This window comes from Antechinus flavipes, chromosome 2 (genome assembly GCF_016432865.1).
Source record: "Antechinus flavipes isolate AdamAnt ecotype Samford, QLD, Australia chromosome 2, AdamAnt_v2, whole genome shotgun sequence".
Classification (NCBI taxonomy): domain Eukaryota; kingdom Metazoa; phylum Chordata; class Mammalia; order Dasyuromorphia; family Dasyuridae; genus Antechinus; species Antechinus flavipes.
The window spans coordinates 120,918,294-120,943,629 of record NC_067399.1 but is presented as its reverse complement, the minus strand read 5'-3'; the positions used below and the strand labels follow the sequence as shown (position 1 = coordinate 120,943,629).

The 25,336-nt window shown below is 34.6% G+C and overlaps 1 protein-coding gene across 1 annotated transcript in view; it reads left to right on the top strand.

The window, feature by feature from the left end:
- Window positions 1-25,336, top strand: part of ANTXR1 (ANTXR cell adhesion molecule 1) — a 289,146-nt gene that overhangs the window by 125,561 nt on the left and 138,249 nt on the right. Inside the window, exons 11-12 of the mRNA XM_051975446.1 lie at window positions 6,720-6,789; window positions 8,670-8,748. Of these exons, the coding sequence (XP_051831406.1) occupies window positions 6,720-6,789; window positions 8,670-8,748 (149 nt within the window). The remainder of the gene's footprint in view (window positions 1-6,719; window positions 6,790-8,669; window positions 8,749-25,336) is intronic.

Genomic DNA, 25,336 nt, shown 5'->3' with positions numbered 1-25,336 from the left:
TTTAAAGATGAGAAAACAGCATCCAAGGAATTAAGGGACTTGACTAAGAAGACCTAGAGCTGGCATTCAAAGAGAATGTCTCATGATTCTAGTTCTAATACTCTTTTCATCATATTATGCTCTAAGACACATCCTTAATCACCAGTCTCCAAACCAGCTCCTAATTTGGATATCATACAAAAATACTTATAGAATCCCATGATGAATAGGACTCAGACTCTTGAGAGAAAAATAGAATGAGAATTTGTTCTCTCCCTAGAGTAAACCATTCTGCACCCCTACTATCCAATGCAAATATCACAGTAGATATGTAAACTTTGGAAGAAGCACAAATATTGTGTCAGTTTTGTTTTTTTCAAGATTTTTAGAAAATTTGCCAAATAAATGGGGAAAATTTCTCACCCTTTTCCTTTTGGCCGAAATATTTTATATAATATTTATATAACAAATAATAATCAGTCCCTATAATCCTCTCTCTGGATGCAGCTGGCTCTCTCCCTCACAAGTCTATTGGAATTATCTTGTAATTTTAAATCTTCTGAATCTATGAAGTTTTACCTGATAGATCTTGAATCCATTTCTACCACTTCCACCCCACCATTAACTCTTTTCCTCTCACAGAAGACAATCAACTCTGGGATTTCATGGAGATAAAGCAGCTAGAGAGCACAACTGCTAAAAATCCAGGCCTGGAGTCAGGATGAGCCGAATTCAAATCTGGCCTCAGACTACTTAGTAACTGTGTAGTCTTGGGCAAGTCATTTAATCAATTCCCAATCCCACCAGGGATTTTATTGTAAACATCTCCTGTAGTTTTGTCAAAAAGCCCAAACTGTCGGGGCTGAGAGACTTGGATTCTTTGGTAGTCAGTCAATAAACATGTATTAAGTAGCCAGTGATGTACCAGGCACTATGCTAAGCACTAGCATCAGTAGTTCTACTAGATAGTTAAATATCCATGGGCAAATCAGTAAATTCTCTGTGCCTTATTGTTCCTCCTTTGTAAAATGAAAGGTTGGGACTATATAAACTCAGGTTCCTTTATGCTCTAAACATGTCAGTCTGCTCTTTACCTTTAACCCTCACCAAAAATTTCATTGTTATTACTCTATTTTTAATTTTTAGAGAAATTTTGATATCTAGCTTTTATATCACTACTTCCCACTATATTCCTCCATTGAAATAAAGAAGGAAAAGGAAAGGAAAAATTCAGATAAATTAAACAGTATATCAGAAAGTTTTTATGAACATTGCTTCACATTGGAGATGGTTGATGATCTGGGAAATAGCTGAAACTAAAAATTAAGAGTCAAAACACCTACAAACTGAAATAATAATAATAGAGATAGCAATGATGGTGATAACATATTTAAAGAGTACCTACTAGGTTCCAGGCACTATGCTAAGTGCTTTACCAATGCTCTCTCATTTGATCCCCTAACAATCCTGGGAGGTAGATGCTATTATTATCCCATTTTAGAGATGTATAAACTGAAGCAAGTAGAGATTAAGTGGCTTGCCCAAGACCACACAACTACTAAGTGTCTGAGGCCAGATTTGAATTGGACTCATCCTGACTCCAGGCCTGGTTCTTTAGCAGCTGTGCTCTCTTTATGAGCTTTATGTCTTTATGAGCTGCTTTATGTTCATAAAATCCAAGAGCTGATGAGGAGAGGTTGAGGGGAAGGGAGAATGGCATCTCTTAAATGCCTAACAGACCGACTGAATAGCAGCTGATGGTTTTGGTATTAATTCTTTTTTCCTAATGTACTGTTCCAAGAAGGAGTCACATGACTGAAGTTTTTGGAAACCAAATGCTCCTCTTTTGTTTAGAGCGCACACACACACACACACACACACACACACACACACACACACACGAATCATTCATTTTTGTGGTGAAATGAATGCATGCTCTAAAGCAAACAACTTTTCTTTCCAAAGTGGAGAGGTCAGCTCTGAGCTCATAGGTGATCTGTGGGGTTAGGATCCTAATAAATTATCCAAATGAAGAGAGACTTCTATTGGCAGGGAAATTTAAGATAATCTTTTTTTTTAATCCCAAGAATAATTTTCTTTTTCTTTTTCTCTTAAATATTTGAATTTCAGTTGCTGATCCATGTCAACAACAGAAAGAGATAAAGAGGGAGGGAAGGAGAAAGATATATACTCAATCAATACCAGATAATTTAAATCTAGTGATTAGACTAGACTTACATAGTTCATTCTCAAAATTTTACAAATGAAGAAATCAAGACTCAAAGTGTTGAGAATTTATTAATCCATTCTTATTCAATACCATATAGTACTTATTCATAAATAGATCAAACTGGAATTTGAACCAACGTGCTCTGACAAATCCATTATTCCTCTTCTTAATGCTTGTTGTATGTTTAGAGTGTTATTGGAACTCTGTGAAATGACTCATGAGAAGGGACTCTGGGACACAAACTTGATGATTCTCCTACATCTCTTTGCTACCATCACATTGCTTGGGATGACTGTCGAACCACTCTGAGATCAATCAAGAATGGATAGCCCAGAGTCCCTGCTGTGGGCTGAATCCCTGAACTATTACGCTCCCAAGTATGACTAGTCCATGAGGACAATGAAGCATTTTTGTTGTTGTCCTTCATTCTCAGAGAAAACCATGACATCAGAGAAGTGATACCATGACACACAAGTGAATTGGATTGAAGTGAGGGAGGGCTGGCCAAAGGCATCAGCCTCACTTTCTCCTTCAGAGCCATCTGGGTCCAGTGAAGAGAGAGAACAAGATGACTGGAGATGGCCCCAGATGGCAATGGGAGACTTTGGCTTTTTTAAGCTAATGTAATGAAATAAGTACAAGGGCCTAAGTTTAAGTCTTAGCTCAGCCACTTTCTATCTATGTGATCTTGAAGAATTCTTTTTATTTCTTGGAGTGCTCGTTTTCACACTATAAATGATAACATTGAATTAGATAGTTTCTTTAAATGGAAGAAAATTTATGGATTTATAGCCTGCTTTTTTTGTCCCTCTTCAATGTGATATCCAGTGTTTAAAGGTCCCTTATGATTTGGTTATTTCATGTTCTGTATTCTTGGTCAAATCATCTTTGATAATAAGGGGTGCCATGGATAAAAAAAAAAGGCATTTGAGATCATATTTTGAACATGGGTGAGCCCAGTATTTGCTTTATTCCAGATACAAACGTTTCCTTTTTTTTTATTATAGCTTTTTATTTACAAGATATATGCAAAGGTAATCTTTCAGCATTGACAGCTGCAAATCCTTTTGTTCCAACTTTTTCCCTCCTTCCCTCCACGCCTTCCCCCAGATGGCAGGTTGACCAATAAGGGGTGCCATGGATAAAAAAGGCATTTGAGATCATATTTTGAACATGGGTGAGCCCATATTTGCTTTATTCCAAATACAAACGTTTCCTTTTTTTAATTATAGATTTTTATTGACAAGATATATGCAAAGGTAATTTTTCAGCATTCACAGCTGCAAATCCTTTTGTTCCAACTTTTTCCCTCCTTCCCGCCACCTCTTCCCCCAGATGGCAAGTTGATCAATATATGTTAAATATGTTAAAGTATAAGTTAAATACAATATATCAAACATTTCCTTTATTGTGAAAATAAAGATTTTCTTAGAAAAGAGCATTGCACTAAGAAATCAGAAGATTTGATTCTACCCTGAGCTGTTACTGACTCATGTTAGTTCATTTAGCAAGAAATGTAATAAAGCGCACAACACATTTATTGTTCTTTCTTTGGGAATAAAATTAGGAAAACTGATTAAAAGTTAGAGAGAGACAAATTGTGGTTTAATGGGAGGAAAAAATTCCTAAAAATTCAGGATATCCCAAAGTGTCTACTTCAGTGCTCCATTACTAGAGCCATTCAAAAATAAAAAAGCTATTCATGGAGTTTGTTGCAAAATGGATTCCTCTTCTCTGGAGTTCCTTCCAACTAAAGTTCTGTAACCAATTGAATCTTTCTGTGTCTCTACTTCTTTATTTCTTTAAATGATATCAATTTATTTTTTACTTGCAGGAAGATAATTGTTAGGGTTCTCACACAAATCCAGTTAGAAAATAGGCATGAGAATAATGTGAAAAGTGGAATGCATTATAATATATTATAGGATCAGAGGATTTAAAGCTGGAAGAAACTAAGGACCAGAGAATTCAAATGACTTGTATTAGGGTCACACAGGCAATTAGAAGCTTAACTAGGAATCAAAATCATAGTTCCTGACTTCAAATTCCCTGCTTTTTTCCCCATTATACCATTCTGTGATGTTGTGCTACTTTTCATCTTTACCCATTTATTTCAACATCCCTCCTCCCCACCTTGGGTCAGCTCTAAAAATCTATGCATGACCTGTTTAAAATTTTGGAAGAAATTATGACTTGGCTATGTATCTTATTGGCTATGTATCTTATCCTACTAATATCTTCAGATTTCTGGGGACAATAGAATATTCTTAGAATGATTTACTCTATGTACGTATGCATTTACTCCTGTGCTAATTGATCCATGTACATTACCTTATTTCACTTGAAAAAGGATTTCCATGATGAATTTGTAGATTTTATGGACAGTTGAATTTGGAACTTAGCCAGTCAGACTATTCAGTCAAAGACCAAGTTGATGTCAGCTTAGGACCTTTACTCGTGAAGTTTATTTACACTCCAACAGTAGAAAATTCCCATATGGTAATGTGATTCCATGGTTTTGTGCTGATGATTTTCATCAGCTGTCTCCCTACCCATTCTGGGGACACTTTTGAAGAGTTGTTACTATATGCTAACGTGAATTAGCCAGTAGAAAACTAGAGAAACCAAAGAACCCAGTGCCTCAAAATAGCACCCAGGGGTTAATTCAAACTCATTGATATATATTTCCCTCAAAGTTAGTTCAAGGAAGGAAGCACATGTCTTGTTTCTTGGTAAACAAGAACTTCTATTAATTCTATTCCTGTGACAAAAAAAGTCAGGAACTAATACAAGAGAGTTGGTTTGCAGGTAGAACTACTGGGCAGTGAGAACTGTCCACAGACTCATTTGACTTAAATTTTTGTTTGTAGTTCTGAAAACTATTTCTAAAAATTAGAATTCTAGAAGAGAAAAAACTCCTGTAAAAACAAGGTTTCCATCACCTTTCACTTTTTTTGACTTTTTGAGACTCAGTGAAGAGTCTTTTAGGTAACAAAATGATCTAATATGATCATAAAATGGCAAATAATACAAGACACCAAATTTTGCTCTTTAGGGCAGCACTGGAAAGTAGGTGAGAAAGAATAATAATTATCTACATAATAAGCATTACATTGAGAATCCCAATGATGAATTTATAAAGTTATAAATCAATAATTAATAAAGTGGTTTAGTGATTAATAAAATTATAAATCAATGACTTTGTAATCAATTATTTAGTATTAATTTGTGTTTAATTAATTTTTTTCTCTCATCACAATCTTCCTTTGGAATATAAGTGCAATGAGTTCTTTCTTATGTATTAGTATTCCTAGCACTAAGCATAGGATTTTGCACAAAGAAAATTGATAATGATTTGCTTGTGTTGAGTTATTCCTTTTTCTCTCCTTCAGAACTTAGTTAAACTTTCTAAAACATCATTTTATCATTTTATTACCTAAACAAAAACCTTCAATGATTCACTATTACTCATCAGATAGTACTATCAAAACTCATTAGCCCAATATTTAAGATCCTCCACAATTTGGCGCTAAACCAACTTCCTAACCTATCTCATATTGTTTTTCTATACCAGAACTTTTTAAACTTTTTCCACTTGCAACTCCTTTTTTCATGAAAATTTCTAAATGACCCTGAGCATATAAATATATAAAATAGGTATGCAAATCAAACATTTACTGAAAAATCAGAATTTTGTGACCCCCACATTCAGTTATAAGACCCCCCTATAGGGTTACCACCCATAGTTTAAGAAGTTGGGCTCTATACAAATCATTCTTCCTGCTAAAAACAAAAACAAGCAATATAAAAAAACCACTCATTTTGTATTCCCGTTTTTCTCATGTCACTGCCCTCACCTAGAATGCCCACACAAAGTCCTATCTTCTTATCGAACTTCATCATGGCAATGGTCTCTCCTTCTTCTGAATTCCTATAATACTTTAGGTCTATAGAATTTAGTGCAAAACAATGTAATGTAGTTATTTGCTATTTTGTTATAGTTAGTTAATTTTCCCTCTATTTACCTTGTTTTTCATAAAAGCATAAAAGACTGAAAACTTCTTGAAGATAAATGTGGAATTTTATACACCCCACAGCACTTCATACAATCTTTTGTCCATTATAACACTCAGTAAACTTTGTATATTCAGTCACAGAATTTTAGGAATTTAAAGAACCTTAGTAATTATTTAGCCCAGTCTTATTTTACAAATGAGGAAACTGAGAATCAGAAAGGGAAAATTTTTTTATTGCAGTTCATTCAGTAATTACCAGCAGATTCAGGACTAGAATTCAAGTCTTCTGACTTTTCTGACATTTTCTTGATTGATTAAGTGGACAAGAATAGTTCTTGTCAGGAGACTCAGTGCTGAATCTGGTGGCTTTGCCAAGAGCTGAATATTATAACTCCAACATGAAAATTACTGGGTCATTTTTTGTAACTTTGAGAAATCAGGACCATGACATTATTCTTTCACCCTTTTCCCAACAACTTCTTTTCTTTTTCTAGACAAGAAGCCTTTTACTGTGGAAGATACTTATTTGCTCTGTCCAGCTCCCATCTTAGAAGAAGTTGGCATGTAAGTTTTAATAGATGTTCATCTTCTTGAAACTAGATAATCCTATTAACAATTGCAGGGTCAGGGCAGGAGAAGCTTTTCATATTCTCATCTGTCATAAAGATTAATCTATTATCGATTGGCTCATGCTTTATAGTAAATCATTGACTTGAATCCATAAAGTTATAAATAGAATTACAGCTCATGATGCTGAATGTTCCAAGAGAGGTTTATACTTCTTGATTTTCAATTGCTAGGTTCCAAATTATGGGTGTGGTTTTGTTTCAATGCAATGAGAAGTAAAATCTCTACATACAGAAAATGAGCCCAATGAACTTTGGAAGGAACAGTATAGGAGTGTAGGGTTCAGAAAATATACTACAAAGGCTATCTTCTTAGACAAAGATAAAAAGCATTTAGAGCTGGAAGGGGTCTTCAAGATGGCTCATTTAGGTCAACCTGTAATCTTACAGGTGACAAAATTGAAATCCAGGGAGCCCAGCTCTAAATTCAGAACTTCTACCATTCTACCATTTTTCCTTCTCAAAGAACAAAAATGATCTCACTATTAATAGGATAGGTACTAATGACTAAATATGTTTGTTTATATTCCTTGCACAAAAGAATAATAGATTCATGGATCAGTATTATATTTATATTTATTTGTTTATACCTTATTTGTTGGCATTGTAAGAATTTCTAATTATCAACTTCATCAATTGAAAGCATTGCTGGGGCTAAGGTCGTTTCTACAAAATGCACGAGATATGAAATTCAAATACAACATTCTTCATTGAAGGACATTGATAGGTTTAATAGTAGTCATAGGATAATTATAACAATAATATGCTAATAATAACAATGACAATATAATAGCTAGCAAATATATAGTATTTTAAATTTTGCAAAGTGCTTTATGAATTATTATCTCATTTTATCCTCACAACTCTGGGAGATAGGAGTTATTATGCCCATTTTATAGATGAGAAAACTGAGGTAACCAAAGGTTAAATGACTTGTTCAGGGTCACACAACTAGTAAATGTCTGAGGTCAGTTTTGAAGACAAGAGTTCCTGACTCCAGGTTCAGCTCTCTATCAACTGTATCATTGATTTAGAGTAAATTATTGATAACAAACGTATTAAGTAGAGATTATTTCTTCATCTGTAAAATGAAGAAGCTGTTTTTTATGTGATTTCCAAGTTTCCTTCTAATTCCAACCTTCTGTTTGACTCTCAACTAATAAACTTACTGGGTGTTCTTTCTTACTGGAAATATCAGCCAGTGTTTGATCTTTAATAATGTGTGCACACAGACACAGTAAAAAAGCAAACTTCTTTAACCAAAATAATAGAAATGATTGTTGGCTTAAAGTAGGCAAGACGAGGTGAAAGATCAGATTAGACAATTTATTCCTGTACATCCTCTTGGAAAAACCATAATGATGATACAATTGACCTTGGCATATTGTTGAAATTATAGCTATAGAACATAAAACCAAGGGTGTGTGGAATCAAGATCTTTTTAAGAAGAAATAGCACGTCCTCCTGACATATGGGAAATAAGTAAAATAGAAATAGCTTTTCCCTACTAGTGACTAAAGAAGCAAATATTTGACATCATTCTAGTATGCCAACTGAGTGATGACTATAGAGTCACTTTTAGAGGTATAATTAAGTATAAAAAGAGAATTATAGAACATCAGAGTTGGTAAAGTTATTTTAGAGAAAATCTTAAGTCTCCCAATTTACAAAAAGGAAAATGAGATCCAGTGATTTTGCCAGTTTCATAGCTAGCTTAATTGCAGAACAGGAATTACAATGCCTCTTTCCTGACTCCTGTCCAAAGGCCTTTCCAGTGTGTTATGAAAAATATCTGTGAATGCTTTATTTTCATTGCAGGAAAGCTGCACTCCAGGTCAGTATGAATGATGGCCTTACCTTCATCTCAAGCTTTGTCATCATCACCACTACACAATGTGTAAGTCTGAGAGTTTTTTATTTATTTCTCTAAAAAATGTGATCTTCGTTATGATTAACATTGCATAAACATATATTTTAATGTGCTTTAAGAGTCAAGTCACATACAAAACAATTTTATTGTATAGTTCATGTCTTCTAGAAATTTAAAATCTGTTTCACTAAAAATAAAGGCAGTATTGGAAAGAGAACTGGCTTTGAAATCAGTGATTGATATCCCAGCCCTATTCTCACTACCAAGATGGTCTCAGGTCATTGATTCGCTTAATTTCTTTAGGTTTCAGTTTTCTCATCTATAAAAGGAAGGGATTGAACTAAATTATCAATAAGGTCACCTCTAACTTAAAATCTTGTCACCTTTATGGACCTATAATCTGCCTAGTTATTCCACTTTAGAAAAAGTCATCTACAAAAGTTTTTTTTCTCTTTAGAGACATCTTCTGTGATAAAACTTGGCCTTTCTTCCCATAACTACTTATTTATTTTTCAGTAAATATTTGGATAGGCATCCATAGCCATAATGCCCTTCCATACTTTTCTACGTTTTTTAGTTTCCACAGGTAATTCTAAAATGATTGCCCTTTTCCATTTTCCCATAACTTTGTCCTTGATTGGTTGTACAAAATTTGGAAAGCTGATTTAAGAACTTACTGTTTAAAATGGATTTTAGCAAGTTATTGCAAATAGTTTACAGTCAAACCAAGCTATTACCTATTTTCCAAATATAATCTCCTTGCTAGGAACCCTCAAAATCAAATATTGACATCAATTGTTGTTGTTTGTTGTTTTTGAGTTATTTTCAGCTATGTTTCTTTTCATATCCACCTTTGGGGTTTTCTTGTCAAAGATACTGGAATGGTCTGCCATTTTATTCTCCAGCTCCTTTTAGGAAACTAAAACAAAGAATTAGGTGAGTTGCTCAACTGTTAGTAAGTATCTGAGGCCAGACTGGATGAATTTTCTGATTCCAGGTCTGGTATTCTATCCACTGTGCTAACTATCAAATGATGTCACTGTAGCGAACCAAATGAGTGATACTTATAGGACCCTTTCCAGAGATATGATCAAGTATAAGAGAATCACAGATTATCAGAAATGGTGGGGCAGCAAGTTGGTGCAGTGGATAGAGCACCAACCCTGAAGTCAGGGGGACCTGAGTTTAAATCTGGCCTTAGACACTTAACATTTTCTAGCTTTGTGACCCTGAACAAGTCACTTTACCCCAATTACCTCAGGGAAAAAAGATCAAGAACAAAAAAAAAAGCATTATCAGAGATGGACAAATGATGTTAGAAGTAATCTTCTTCCCCTAATTTGTCTTTCCACCTCCCTCTTCTATGTATTTCCAACTGTCGTCTGTGCTCTCTCCTCATTCTTGCCTTTGGAAATCACTCTCTTAAATCTTTAGGATGCTCCAGTGCAAAATAATTTCTTTTTCTGAAATTTCCTTTCTACCCTGTATTTTATTTGTTTAAGCACCATAACTTCCTAAGAATTATATATTCCTTTTATAATTTACAATAATATAACATTATATATTCCTTGTCATATTTTGTCATTTTATCTCTAAAGTCATACATAGTTGCTTGAAACTAATAAATGTTTCCTGATTTGAATAAATATTTGTAAGTAATATTTTATTTTCCCCAATTATAGGTTAAATAATTTTTGACATTTTTAAATGTTTTGAGTTTCAAATTCTCCTTTCCTTCTTGTCTCCTCTCCCTCAACCCTGAGAGAGTAAGCAATCTAATATAGGTTATACATGTGCAATCATGTAAAAACATTTCCATAGTAGACATTTTGTGCAAGAAGACTCAAAAAAAAGAAAGAGAAAATAGGTTCTTGTGATATTTTATTTTAAAAAATTGTCTCCAATTGTTTTCTTTTATCAGATAATTCCTGCTCATATCTCAGCTATCTTCAATATTTACTAACGGAGCAAGTCATTTAATCTCTCTTAGCCTCTGTTTACTATATGCAGAATAAGAAAGGAAAAAAATGCAACTCTGTGTTAGGGGCTATAAGAGAGTACCACCATCCTTATCCAGAATGAATATTATTCATCTGTGGTTAACATTTATAATCTCAGATATTGTCTCTGAAAGCCACCTTTTCCCCAGATAATTCATTACTTCAATAAAGACATATAATGCTAAGTTATAGGCAAATTCCTAAACACAGAATCACAGAATCTTTAAATTGGAAAAGACCTCAGAGGAGTTTCTAGTTCCTCCTATCTTCTATACAATCACCCCAAGCAAGTAGTCACTCAGCCTTTAAAGACCTAATGAGAAGAAATATACTTCCTCCCAAGATATTTCTTTCCACTTTTGCATAGCTCCAATTATTAGGAATTTTGGGTTTTATCCAGCTATCAAACCCAAATTTATCATTTTGCCACTTTTTATTTTTCTTTGTTCTGTTTTCTGTGGCTTATACCCCCACAAAAAAATCTAATCTTTCTCTCACATGTGAACTCTTCAGATACTTAAAAACAGTTATCATGGGTTCCTAAGTCTTTCCTCCAGTACAACCAACTCCTGGTTCCTTCATCCAATCTCCATTTAACAGACTCAGTTCTTCCTCATCTTCTATAGAAGTCCCAAATTGACTTTGCAAACAGTCACCTTCAAAATGTTATATATTATGGTCCCTTGCAGAATAATCTATACAGGCACACCTTAAAGATAATGCAGGTTCAGTTCCAGATCACCACAATAAAGCAAATATCACAATAAAGTGAGTCATACAAATTTTTGTAATTTTCTAGTGCATAGAAGTTTTTTTTATATTATACTCATCTTTTAAGAATGCAATAGTATTGTCTTTTTTAAAAAATGTTCAAATGTTGATTAAAAAATATTATTTTGTAAAAAAAAAATAAGTTAACCATTATCTGAATCTTCAGTGAGTCATAATCTTTTTGTTAGTGCAGAGCCTTGCTTCAATATTGATGGCTGCTTGTTGATGTTGATCAGGAGGGTTGGAGTGGCTGTGGGAATTTCTTAAAATAAGACAATGAAGTTTTCTGCTTTGATTGACTCTTCCTTTTGTGAAAGATTTCTCTGTAATATGCGATGATATTTGATGCCTTTTACCCATGGCAGAACTACTTTCAAAATTTGAATCAATCTTTTCAAATCCTGCTACTGCTTTATCAACTAAGTTTATGTAATATCCATCAATATTGTTGTTTCTTGGGAAAAAGGAAGGGATGAGGAGAAGGGAGGGGCAGAGAGGGAGAAAGAGAAAGACAGAGACAGAGACACAGAAACAGACAGACAGACAGACAGAGACAAAAAGAGACACACCCAAAGAGGCAGAGACAGACAGAGAGACACAGAGACAGAAACAGAGAGACAGAAACAAAGAGAGAGAGATGAAGAGAGAAACAGAGACAGACAGACATAGCGATATAGAGACAGACGCAGACACAGACACAGACACACAATGAGAGACAGAGTCAGAGAGAGCAGGAGAAAGATAGAGAGATAGAGACAGACAGACAAAGAGACAGAGACAGATAGGTAGACAAAGAGAGACAATCAAAGAGAGAGAGAGAGAGAGAGAGAGAGAGAGAGAGAGAGAGAGAGAGAAACAGGCAGAGACAGAGAGAGACAATGAGACACAGAAAGGGAGAAAGGGAGAGAGGGAGAATGAGGGAGGGGAAAAGGGAGAAAATAGGGAGGGAGAGAGGGAGAGAGATATAATAATAACGAAAAAGTTTGAAATATTGAAAGAATTACCCATTCTCTCATGTGAGTACATGATGTTGCAAAAATGGCACCAATAGAGTTCTTCAATGCACAGTTGCCACAAACCTTCAATTTGTAAAAGAAAAAAATATGTTATCTGTGAAACACAATAAAGTGAAGTACAGTAAAAGAACATATGCCTGTATTTCCAAAGCTAATTCTTTACTTTTCTGCAGGCTTTATATTATGCAAAATGTTTTCATGTACAGTGATAATGGTAGGTATTATAATTTCCCAGATCAAAAAGAGACAATATCATAGCTGGCAGCAGTTTTTCCTCTCTCTCTAATTCTTCTTTTACACAGTTGCCTAAATAACATTCCTAGAGAGTAGATCTGACCGTGTCACTGAAAACTCCCTGCTCTAAAATGGCACTTTTTTGAGAGGAAAACAAATTCTTCTACTTAATCTTAAAACTCTCCACCATCTAACCCCTACATATCTTTTCAAATTTATTTTCTATTAATAGATTGAGATCCAGGTAAAGAACTCTAGGGAAAAATTGATAAAGGAGATAAGACTTTCAATTCTAAATCCTATGCTCTTTTGAATGAGGTTGGAATTCTGGCTTCAGAATTACATTCCTGTATATATACATATATATGTGTGTGTTTATAGCTATGTGGTATATCTATATGCACACATAGATGTGAGTATCTGGTATGCAACCATAGGCAACTAATTTCATTCCTCGGAGCCTCAATTTCCTCAAATATAAATTAGAAACAAAAATACATTTATCTCCTCCCAAAGTAGCTATAATGATCAAATGCAATGCTTTTTGTTTCATCTCTCACTAGATTTTGTATGTTAATGTCTTACATAAAAGTGGCTTTTATTTTCATCATTATCTCTGAGAAACAAACTAAGATGTAAAGGCAATCTGGGTTTCAGTTAAAGGAAGTTCTGCAAGATTTAGAGCATATAGGATGTTCAAATTCTAAAACTTGAGCTTAAATTTACCCCCAAAAAACCTGTATGGAATGGATACATATGAGTCCATGAAGTTGTTTAAATATATCAAGACACTTCTGGAAAATAAATTCTGCCAACCTGCAGGAAATAATTAAAATGTCTCCAGTCCAAAAACCCAGCCCCAGATTCCTTCCAGCTTTTGGCTACACCAGTCGCAGAACTGAATTTCTCATCAGGTCTAAATTCAGGAAAGAAAGCTTAAGTGAAACCCATGGCACCACAACCCAGGTGTGGCTATGCAAATGTGAATTTTGGGACCTTTTTCTTCTTTAGGACAAGATACACAGATCTCCCACTGCAGTCCCACCCCCTCGGTGACACTTTCTCAAAGCACTCTGCCAATGAAGATCTTTTATTTTTCATCTAATTTGTCACTCGCTTTATTACTGTGATGGTTTAAATGACTAAAGTTTATAATCTCTCCAAATTATGCTTTGATAGATCTTTGATGCTGTCAATATAAGTACTCTGTCAAGTAATGCAATCAGAACCCATCCATGACTGTCTAACCTATATAACTCTCACTCACATCCTTCTACAAATTTAACAATTCAATAACATTTATTGAGCATCTACTATATGTCAGGCATTGTCATAAATACTAAGGATACAAAGATAAATGTTCTATAGGACATCTTCCTAATTTTCTAGGGATGATCCTCTAGATTTCTTGATGCTATATGGATTTCAATGGAGTATATAAGTTTGCACTAGTTATCCTTATTTAAAATCAGCAAAAAGAAATGTCCTTGTTTCCTGATGCATCTTCTCTTTTAATTACACCATTGTGTAGTACTGCACTTAAAATTAAGCATTTTTATGACTGTGAAATGTCAAATTAAGGCTTTACCTTTATTTGGTATGCATTTGTACACCTGTGCCCTAAGCTGCCAGCATCTTGCAGGAACAGATGTTGCTATTGCCAGAAGCAAAAATGCCATTAAATTTGATTGGAAAGAGATTTTTCCAGCCAACATTCTTATAGGACTGGAAAACTCTTTTGAGCTACATGGAAAGAGAAAGCAATCCAAATCCAAGATTCTCTCTTACCCACACATAATATTTTCATCTTAAGCCTTATAGACTTAACTAATCTCTACCTCAACTTACAATAATATGTTTTAACAATAATACATCACACTTATAAAGTACACTTAATTTTACAAAGCCTTTTCCATACAACCCTGTGGGGTAGGCAATGAAATTATTGTTATTATCACTTTCAAGCAAAGGAATTTGAAGCCAAGGAGTTTAAAAGCTGAATACACAAGGTCGTTCATCTGGGAGAGTTAAGCTCTCCTAACTCCAGATCCTATACTTGTTCCACTAGAGAATCAATGTTAACTCTTAATGAATTTGTGTAATTTCCAAAAATATCAACAAATGATGACTTTTCATGATTACAGCAGACCTACCAAGTCCCTTAGATAATTGGTTTTTAAGTGATTTCCCTTTAGACCAGTTAGCAATTAGAATCTAACAACTCCTCAACCAATAATGAGCATTGTATTAATTTTACAATAAATTTTGAAGATTAGTTAGCATCAGTCTTTAAGTGTTGATGGAGCACCCAAAAGCCAGTGACATATAATGGAAAGACCACTACATCTGAGAAGACTTAGGCTAAAATCTCAGCTCTACCACTCCAGCTTGATTGTCATATAATATCTTTGACTGTCACTTTCTCATCTATGATGCGAAGGATAACAAAATGGAAGAGTTGGAAGAGAATTCAAAAGCCATCTAGTCTGTCCTAACAAGGGATACCTTCAACGACCTCTCTAACTTGGATCCCGGTACTTCTTGGTCTATATCTTCTTAGAATTAAAAGCCCAAAACTTTTTAATCTATTTTCACATAGCAATTCCCTTCCTTTCACTCACTAATACATCTTTGATCTTTTCTAGCCATGCTTTGTCATCCCTGAGGTACAGGAGCCAGACTTACACCAAGGATACCAGTTGCAGGGTAGTGAATGTCCATAAGTCAGTCCCCAACTCATCCCTATATATGTCCTATACCATACTGGCCACTGAACTTCTATCTCCAGTAATTCCTGTATTTGTGCTCTATTTTATCATAAATATTTATAGCCTAGCCCCTAAGAAGGCAACCTACATGACTTTTGCCTAAATGTATTACTCTCACTCTTGTCATGTGAATCAATTTTTGTATGGATTTTGTAGTACACAACATAGTTTTGAGAAATTATGTTTTTATATCATAGTAAAAAAAAAAGAGGTGAGCATCTTTGTGTGAAACAGAATTTGTCATCTTGTCTGATGTTTATTATATAAGCAAGTTTCTACATATAACTCTTCATTCTTCTTATATATTACTTCCCCTACAAGCCTACAATCTAGTTCAACTATTCTTCTTTTTGTTCCTTAAATAAGGAAATTCTCCATCCAAACTTTTTTGCACTTTTGCCCTGTTTGTCATCAGAACTAGAATGTTCTTCTTCTTCATCTCTGTCTATTGGGTTTCCTGGTTTCACTTAAGGATTCAATTTAAGCTCTATTTTCCATTTGAGGCCTCTTCTGATCTCTTCAGCTACTAATATCTTCCCATACTACTTTATGTCTGCTCTGTGAGTTTTTTGACTATACTTATAAATGTACAAGTGGTGTCTCCTGTTAGGGCACAAGCTCCATGAGGGCAGGGATTGTATCTTCTTTTTTTGGATCTTCAATTTTTGGTGGTCGTTAGCACACAGGAAGCACATAATAAGCACTTATTAATTCTCACTGACAACACTTTAGTTTCTCCCCTCATTACCTCTCACTTGAACTCTTTTTATTAGTCTCTTCGACAGATCATTTGCCTCTAGTCTGATTCTACTTCACTTTATCCTAAATTGGCTGCTAGAATAATCTTTTAAAAGTACAGTTATGAAAATCAAATTTCCAGTATTAAAAATGAAAAAGGTTAATTTACTACCAATGGAAGAAGAAATTAAAGCAATAATTAGAAACGATTTTGCCCAACTGTATGATGATAAATCTGACAATCTAAATGAAATGGATGAATCCTTACAAAAATATAGATTGCCCAGATTAACAGAGGAGGAAATAAATTACTTAAATAATCTCACTTTAGAAAAAGAAATTGAATAAGCTATTAATAAACTTTTTTTTCAAAAAGCTCCAGGGCCTGATTGATTACAAATGAATTCTACCAAGTATTTAAAGAACAAATAATTCCAATATTATACAAACTATTTAGAAAAAGAAGGGAAGAAAGAGTCACACTATTAGGGATGACACCTAAACCAGGTAGGATCAAAACAGAGAAAGAAAATTATAGATCAATTTCCCTAATGAATATTGATGGAAAAATTTTAAATAAAATATTAGCAAAGAGATTACAGCAATGTATCACCAGGATAATACACTATGATTAAGTAAGATTTATACCAGGAATGCAAGGCTGGTTCAATATAAGGAAAACGATTAGCATAATCGACGACATCAAAAACAAAACTAACAGAAATAATACGATTATCTCAATAAATACAGAAAAAGCATTTAACAAAATTTAACAATTGAACAATTGAACAATTTTAACAAAAAAATACCCATTTTTATTAAAAACACTAGTGTGCGTAGGAAAAAGTGGAATTTTCCTTAAAATGATTAGCAGAATCTATCAAAAGCCATTAGCAAACATCATATGTAATGGGAAAAAACTAGAAGCATTCCCAATAAGATCGGGGTGAAATAAGGTTGTTCACAAATGTTTATTACTATTCAATATTGTATTAGAAATGTTAGTTTTAGCAATAAAAGAAGAAAATCAAATTGAGGGAATTAAGAGTAGGTAATGAGGAAATAAAATTATCAGTCTTTGCAGATGATATGATGGTATTCTTAGAGAATCCCAAATATTCATCTAAGAAATTACTAGAAACAATAATTTTACCAAAGCTGTAGGATGCAAAATAAACCCACATAAATCATTGGCATTTCTATATGTTATCAACACAGTCAAGCAGCAAGAGAGAGAGAAAGATAAATTCCATTTAAAATACCTATAGATAATATAAATTATTTGGAAGTCTATCTGCCAAGATAAAGCCAGGTACTATATGAACACAAGTACAAAACACTTTCCACACAAATAAAGTTAGTCTAAACAATTGGGAAAATATCAAGTACTTGTGAATAGGCTGAGTTAATACAGTAAAAATGACAATTCTGCCTAAATCAATCTATTTATTCAGTTCCATACAAATAAAACTGCCAAGAAATTACTTTATACAGCTAGAAAAAAAGTGGTAACAAAATCCATATGCAAGAACAATAGGTCAAGGATTTCAAGGGAATTAATGGGGAAAAAATGAAAGCATAGGTGACTTAGTTGTACCAGACCTAAAACTGTATCATCATCAAAACCACTTGGTACTAGTTAAGAAATAGAATATTCAATTAGTGGAAGAGGTTAGATTCACAAGCCACAATAGTCAATGACTGCAATGTTCTAGTGTTTGATAAGCCCCAGCTTCTGAGATTAAAAACTCACTATATGACAAACATTGCTGGGAAGTGTATAGTTATGAAAATGCAACTCACTTCATTCTGGCTAATCATCTTTGTGTTTATTTAACCCATATCAGATTTCTTGATGTCTTGGGGAGGGGGGAGATAAAGGAGAAAGGAGAAAAATTAAGAACACAACGTTTTCCAGAATTGAATTCTGAAAACTATTTTTACATGTATTTGAAAAAATAAAATACTATTGAAAAGAAAAAAAAATAAAATAATCTAAGTGCTGAAAAGAAGAATACCAATTTTAGGTATAAACTGAGTGATTTCTTTAATTTCATCAAATTCTGAGAGTTTAGCATCTCCAGGAGGGCAACCAGGAATGGCTCAGTATATCTCATACTAACTAAAAACATAATTTGCTTTAGGCACTGAGTTATAATAAATAACCCTGTACAATTTATAATTGAAGGTCCCTACTGTGAAATAAGAGAAAGCTAATTTGATAAAGATTAGGTATTAGACGCTGAAAAGACATCCCTGCCTTTTTTTTAATATTCCCTGCAAAAGTCAGTCCTAAAGCAAACAGTGGAAAGTCTCAGTGTTTCTAGCAACAAGCTTTATTTAAGTGCTATTAGAGGAGTGCCAGACCCATTTTAGGGGAAGTTCTATATGCAAAAGAAAAGAGCAGGACACCTGGGGGACCCAAATGCCAACAGATGGCTGTTGGCACATAGAAGGATATAGGTCATTTAGCTCATTCTCTCTCTCCATGCCAGGTGGAAGTCTGGCTGTTTAATGGTTTGCTGACCATCCTCAGTACCTCATAAATTAGCCATTTTGTTTCTAATAAATTCATTCTCTTTTTAGAAACAGAGCTAAACCCATGGTCTAGGGTTGGGCTGAAAGAAACTTCTGCCAAAAACCATGCCTTCTAGTAATGGGAGTGAAACATTTACAGTAAATTCAGAACTTGGGACAATTCAGATGGGGCTGGAGATACAGTTAACTCCCTCAATATTTATGAAAGAAGAGTTGCTAAGTATATGAGTAATGGAAACAAGATGACAAGGAGGATGTTTGACTTATGTGATGATAATAGCTGGCATTTCCATAGTACTTTAAAGTTTATGATGAGGGAATATGGCAGAACCAGGAACACCAGGGTTCTAGTTTCACCTCTGGATACATGCTGTGTGACGCTGGACAAGACATTATTTCTAAAATGACTATACTCTCCTTTCTTCCCTATCTCAATCTCTTAATGAACCAATTTAACTCTCTAGAATTAGAACAAAGCTTGAAAAAATTTTCAAAACATATTGATTGGATGCACCAAAAATTTTGTTATCTAATTTCACTGAGCTCTCACTGCAAGTAGGCAATAATTTTATGCTTCCCTAATTTTATTTATTATCCCACCCATCACTATGGCTATGGCAAATATTTCCATCCCTCCTGCAGCCTCCCATCTCACAAATTGCTTTAGGCAACTAGGTTCTATATTGGACCCTTACCTTATTCAAAAGAAAGAAGGAAAAAAAGAAGGAAGGAAGGAAGGAAGGAAGAAAGGAAGGAAGGAAGGAAGGAAGGAAGGAAGGAAGGAAGGAAGGAAGGAAGGAAGGAAGGAAGGAAGGAAGGAAGGAAGGAAGGAAGGAAGGAAGGAAGGAAGGAAGGAAGATTAAAGCCACTGACAAAGATCTCAATCTTCTTATCTTCTCATTATCTCAAATTATTCAGATATTGTCTCCTACCATTTATCCCTTCATTCCCCTGTCTCACATAGAAAGGTGGCCCTTCTTGTCAAGGTAAACCCTTGCACACACCTTTGATTCCATTTTCTCATATCTTCTCCAACAAGTTGCCCCCACCATCATTACTACTTTCTCTAATACTCAGTCTCTTCTCATATACTGGCTACTTACTTGCTGTCTACAAACACAATCAAGTCTCCCCCAACCAAAAATACCCTTGCTTTATCCAAGATTGCTACATGCTGTTTTCTGGTTTCTCTTCTCTCCTTCATGGCTAACTTCCTTGAAGTACAGGCTTATAGCTTACTTTCATCTTCTCTCTTCTAACTTTTTCTAAACCCTCTGCAATCTGTTTTCTGACCTCATCATTCAACTGAAACTCCTCTCTCCAAAGTCACCAAAGATAGAATTTTTAAATGTATTTATCTAGACCTAATTTTTCTGCTTACTCCAAATGCCTTTCAGATATCTTGAATTAGATTCCAGTAGGCATCTTAAATTCAACATGTCCAAAATTAAATTAAAGGTCTTTCCTCTTACATCCTGCCCTCCTTCAATCTTCTCTATTATTGCCATCATCCATCCAGTCTTCACAACTTGTGTGTCATCCTCATCCTACCTTGTCCCTCATACCCCACATCCAATGTAATGCTGAGACCTATAGTTTTCACATTTCTGACACTTCTAGTCCCTTGGTGCAGGCTGTCATTACCTCATTCCTGGATTATTGAAATAATCTCCTGGTTAGTCAGCCTGTCACCTCCCTATTCTAAATGGCACTTTAAAGGCTATTATAAAATTCCAATTATTCCAATTATTATTAATAAAATTTCAAATATTATAAAATTCCAATTCATGCACTGAAATAATTCAAGATTCCTTTGAAAAATAAAACAAAAAAATGTTTAAGAAGCATCTGGTCATTAGTATCAGGTGAGACATCAAAAAGGGAAGAATATACTTAACAAAGGTGTTTGACACTACCATGATAAATATTCAATGATGATTGTAAGTTAAAGAGGAATTTGAAATAGATAATAAGGTCTTCAGATGTTCTGTTTGCAGATGACATTATGCTGGTTGCATCAAGCCCTGGAACACTAAAGATGCTCTTGGACGAGATCCATAACCACTTCAAAGAATTTGGCTTGACAATACACATAGGGGAAAAGGATGAAGAATGTCTATTGCCCAGACTATGACATGCAATTAGATGAACAACCTATAAAACTAATCCATCAATGTCTTACACATATAAGAAAAATACACAACCAATTCGTTCTGGAATGAAATAGAAGGGTTGACTGAATTACTTCTGAAAAATTGCAAAGCTCTTTTAATAACCAAACATTTCTTTCAGAAAACAAAGACCCATCTTTTTAAAAAATTAAATCTATTTTTTTAATTCAGTGAAAATCTATTTTCTCTCTCTTCTTTCATTTCCCCACTCCCACACTGAGAAAGAAAATAATATCCTTGTTTCAAATATGTATAGATAAGCAAAATAAAATCCTTTCATATGCCATGTCAAAAAAAAGTATCACTGTGCTTTTTGAGAACATCATATCTCTATCAGGAAGTAAATAGTGTGTTTTGCCTCTGGAAACCCACTTAGTCATTGAATTATTCAGTGCTCCTAATATTTTTAAATATTATTTTTATTATAAATATTGCTCTCCTTGTTTTGCTCACTTCATTCTATTTCCACAGGTTTTTCTAAAACCACCATTTCTTGTCTTTGATATTTTCCATCATATTAATTTACCATAATTTGTTCCATCACTCAATTAATTTCATCTGTTTCCAATTCTTTGTCACTACAAAAAGAATATATGTTTATCTATCTATACACACATATGTATGCATACATGCAAGTAGATATATGCATATGTTTACAAGAAGAAACTTTAAAAGAACATATGTAAGTTTACATGTCATATGTAAGTTTATATGGATAATGCATATAGCTGTATGTATATATGTGTGTATGCATATGTATATACATATAGATAGATGGTATATACATGAACTTACATAGGTCCTTTTAAAGGTTCATATTTTTCCTTTCATTATCAGACCAATATCATTGTTTGAATTAGAGTCATAGAAGGGTGCAGTCTTTAACATAATTGAAATTAATGTCATTAAAAAAAAACAATGGAGGGATGTTTGGTAGATGGGAATAGACTGCAATATATGAAAACAAAAAAACTTGAAACAACCAAGGAAGGTAAAAATATCATCAGAAACATATATAATAATATAAATAATACCATATAAATATTTAAATAATCTAAGTAGAATATTGGTTTGTGACAAGAGTAAGAAATAAAAGGTGAACAGCTAAATTCTATTTGCAGAATTCTATCTGCATCAGGAGAAAATAAGAAACAAAGGGGATTCTATTTTGGAGAGATTCTTTTTGGCAAATTAGTAGAAGGGCACAGATGAATGTCACACAGTATAGGAAGACATGGATGGTTTACAATCCGAACTGTTAGAAGGACTATATCCATCAATGAAATTACAGTTATATTTTCCCAAAATTTCAGATGTCCCTCCAGATAGTCAAGATTACTGATGTTTTATTACATTGGCAGTTATAAGGGAAAGATTAGCAGAATAATGAAATGTGCCCAGGGAAAATCACAGAATTGCAAGGAAGGCCCATCGAAATGTGGTCTGGAAACTGCTTCTTTGAGTACTGAAGCCCCAGTTTCAGAAAAGCAAGTTCTTGTCACTAAAGTCTTTAGCACTGTCAAATTGTTCAATTAGAATCCAATAACATTTATCAATAGGACTGGTGTTAAAAATGCTTGCCATCGTTTTTACTACTATACCCTAAGCACCATCTAATTTAGAGCTATAACTTTCTTTAGGTTATTATCTCCTCCCATTAGAAAAGAAAATCCTTGAAATCAGGGACTGTCTTATTTTTCTAATTGTACTCCCCTGCACAAAGGACAACTAAGTGGTACAGTGGATAGAATGCTGGGCCTGGAGTCAGGAAGACCTGAATTAAAATTCAGCTTCAGAAGTTTACCAGCCATGTGACTCTGGGCAAGTAACTTAACCCTGTTTGCCTTGGTTTCCTCATCTGTAAAAATCAATTGAAAAAATAAATACCAAATCACTTAGTTTTCTTTGCCAAAAAAATTCCATATGGGGTTACAGAATCAGACATGACTGAACAATAAAAGCATATAGTACAGTGTTTTGAATATTATAAGCATTTAAAGATGCTTTTAACTTCATTCATTAATTTCTGTTACCAGGATTTTTTGAACCCCTATTACCTTAAGGTAGAATAATATTTACACTACTTAGGTCATTGAGCTTTTTGGAAGAAAAAATTTTGTAAACTTGGAAGCACTATGTTATTTTTCTTATTTCAAAAATTTTTATGACTAATTAGTGTGGGTAATTCCTCTGCTATTAAGGATCATAGTCCATCCTCTCTCATTCTGTCATAATTAAATAACAACATAGGACCCATATCATATATATTGGTTATAAACTGTGCCAGAAAAATTAGTAGGCCAACATCTATTTTGATAAGTGCTATCTGGTTGAAAATATCTTGAAAATATTTTAGTTTTCTTTTTTTCCCATGCTGGCCTGTTTATCTTGGAGGTTTATGAAATTGCTTTCCAATACTTTTATCACTAAATGTTTTAAAGAATGTTTTCCTTTAGTTTTGGAGAACGACAAAATAGAAGCAAAGTCCTTCTACATTCATATAGCTAAGCATGCCTGGGGAGTGGGGCAGAGAAAAAAGAGGTCAGTTTGCATTGCAGTGAGAGTCCAGGATGCTGATCTTGTGCAGTGAAAGCAGTCATAGAAGGAACTATAAGAGTCTAGACAGAATGAATTTCTTCCTTCTCTGAAGTCTCTGTACACAAAACTGATACAGCATAGTTCTGAGTTATGCCTCCCCTCTGCCCATATGAAAATTCAGCAAGGATTCTTTAACCATTTATTCCCTAAAGAACTTGCAAATACTCTTCAGAAGACCTCTATCCTCTTTCTTCAGTGGAATACTTTCATGGTCAGGGTTGTAGATGACATATTTCCTCCTCAGCTATACAGCAAACTTTTCTGATACAGAGGGAGAAAGAGAGAGGGAGAGAAAGAGAGAGAGACAGAGAGAGACAGAGACAGAGAGAAAGATAGAGAGAGAAGAGAGAGAGACAGAAGAGACAGAGAGAGAGGAGAGAGAGAGAGAGAGAAGAGAAGAGAAGAGAAGAGAAGAGAAGAGAAGAGAAGAGAAGAGAAGAGAAGAGAAGAGAAGAGAAGAGAAGAGAAGAGAAGAGAAGAGAAGAGAAGAGAAGAGAAGAGAAGAGGAAAGGAGAGGAAAGGAGAGGAGAGGAGGAGAGAGGAGAGGAGAGGAGAGGAGAGGAGAGAGAGAGAGAGAGAGAGAGAGAGAGAGAGAGGAGAGAGAGACAGAGAGACAAAGAGAGAGAGACAGAGAGAGAGACAAAGAGAGAGACAAAGAGAGAGAGACAGAGAGAAAGAGAAAGAGAGAGAGAGAAGAGAGAGAGAGAGAGAGAAGAGAGAGAGATTGAGGGAGGGAGGGAGAGGAAGAGAGAGAGAGAGAAAGCACTGAGTGAATGAATGGCACCTGGATGAAGAAAGAAAGGAAGAAAGGAGAGAGGGAAGGAAGAAAGGAAAGAAAAAGTGAGGGAGGAAGGGATATAAGGAGGAAGAGAGGGAAGAAAAGGAAAGGGAAGCAAGGGAAGGGAAGGAAAAAGAAAAGGAGAGAAAGGAAAGGGAAGAAAAGGTAAGAGAAGGGAAGGAAGGTTAGAGAAGGGAAGTCCAGGGAAGGGAAAGGGAGAAGAGAAAAGGAAAAGAATGGAAAAGAAGAAAGAAAGGAAAGGAAAGGAAGGGAAGGAGGGAGGAAGGCAAGGAGGGGAAGGAAAGAATGAATGAAAGAAGGAATGAAGGAAAGAACAAAGGATGTATGTAAGAAAAGAAAGAAACTGAAGTTTTATCAAATAACCAGTGAAGAGAGTATTTTCAGGGGAAATAGGTGATACAGATCAAACAGTTCAGTTCGTCCAGTCCAAATGATCTCCTCCAAAGAAGCACAACTCATTCTAAAAATGGCAGACTACAAAACAGATTTCAGAGTGACAGGTATCATTTAGTAATACTTTGCAATTTGCAAGTACTTTATGTATATTACAGCTTCAATGTTCACCACACAGAGGTAGAAAATTACCTCATTTAACTGAACTGTAGGCACAGTTGAATTGACTTTTCCAAGGTTACATAGTGAGTAAATAGCAGAACCAAAACTCAAACAGGTCCTTTGACTCCAAATTTACTGTCATTTCCATTGCATCAAGTTTCTTTCTTATTGTTTATTTTTTACTGTATTTCCTGCCCCCCCCCGGAATAAATATAAATTACAGTTTATAGCACTGGCTTCCAACCAAATATCTGTTTGTCCTCTGATAAGGGGTAATGCTCAGATAGAATAAAAAGACCACAAACTCAGAGCCTTCAAAGGTATAGGGGATCTATTCCAACCTGCTCATTTTACTGAAAAGGACACTGAGGGGGAGAAAAATTTCATCATCTGCCCAACATGACACAGATAGCATGAATGTGTATTT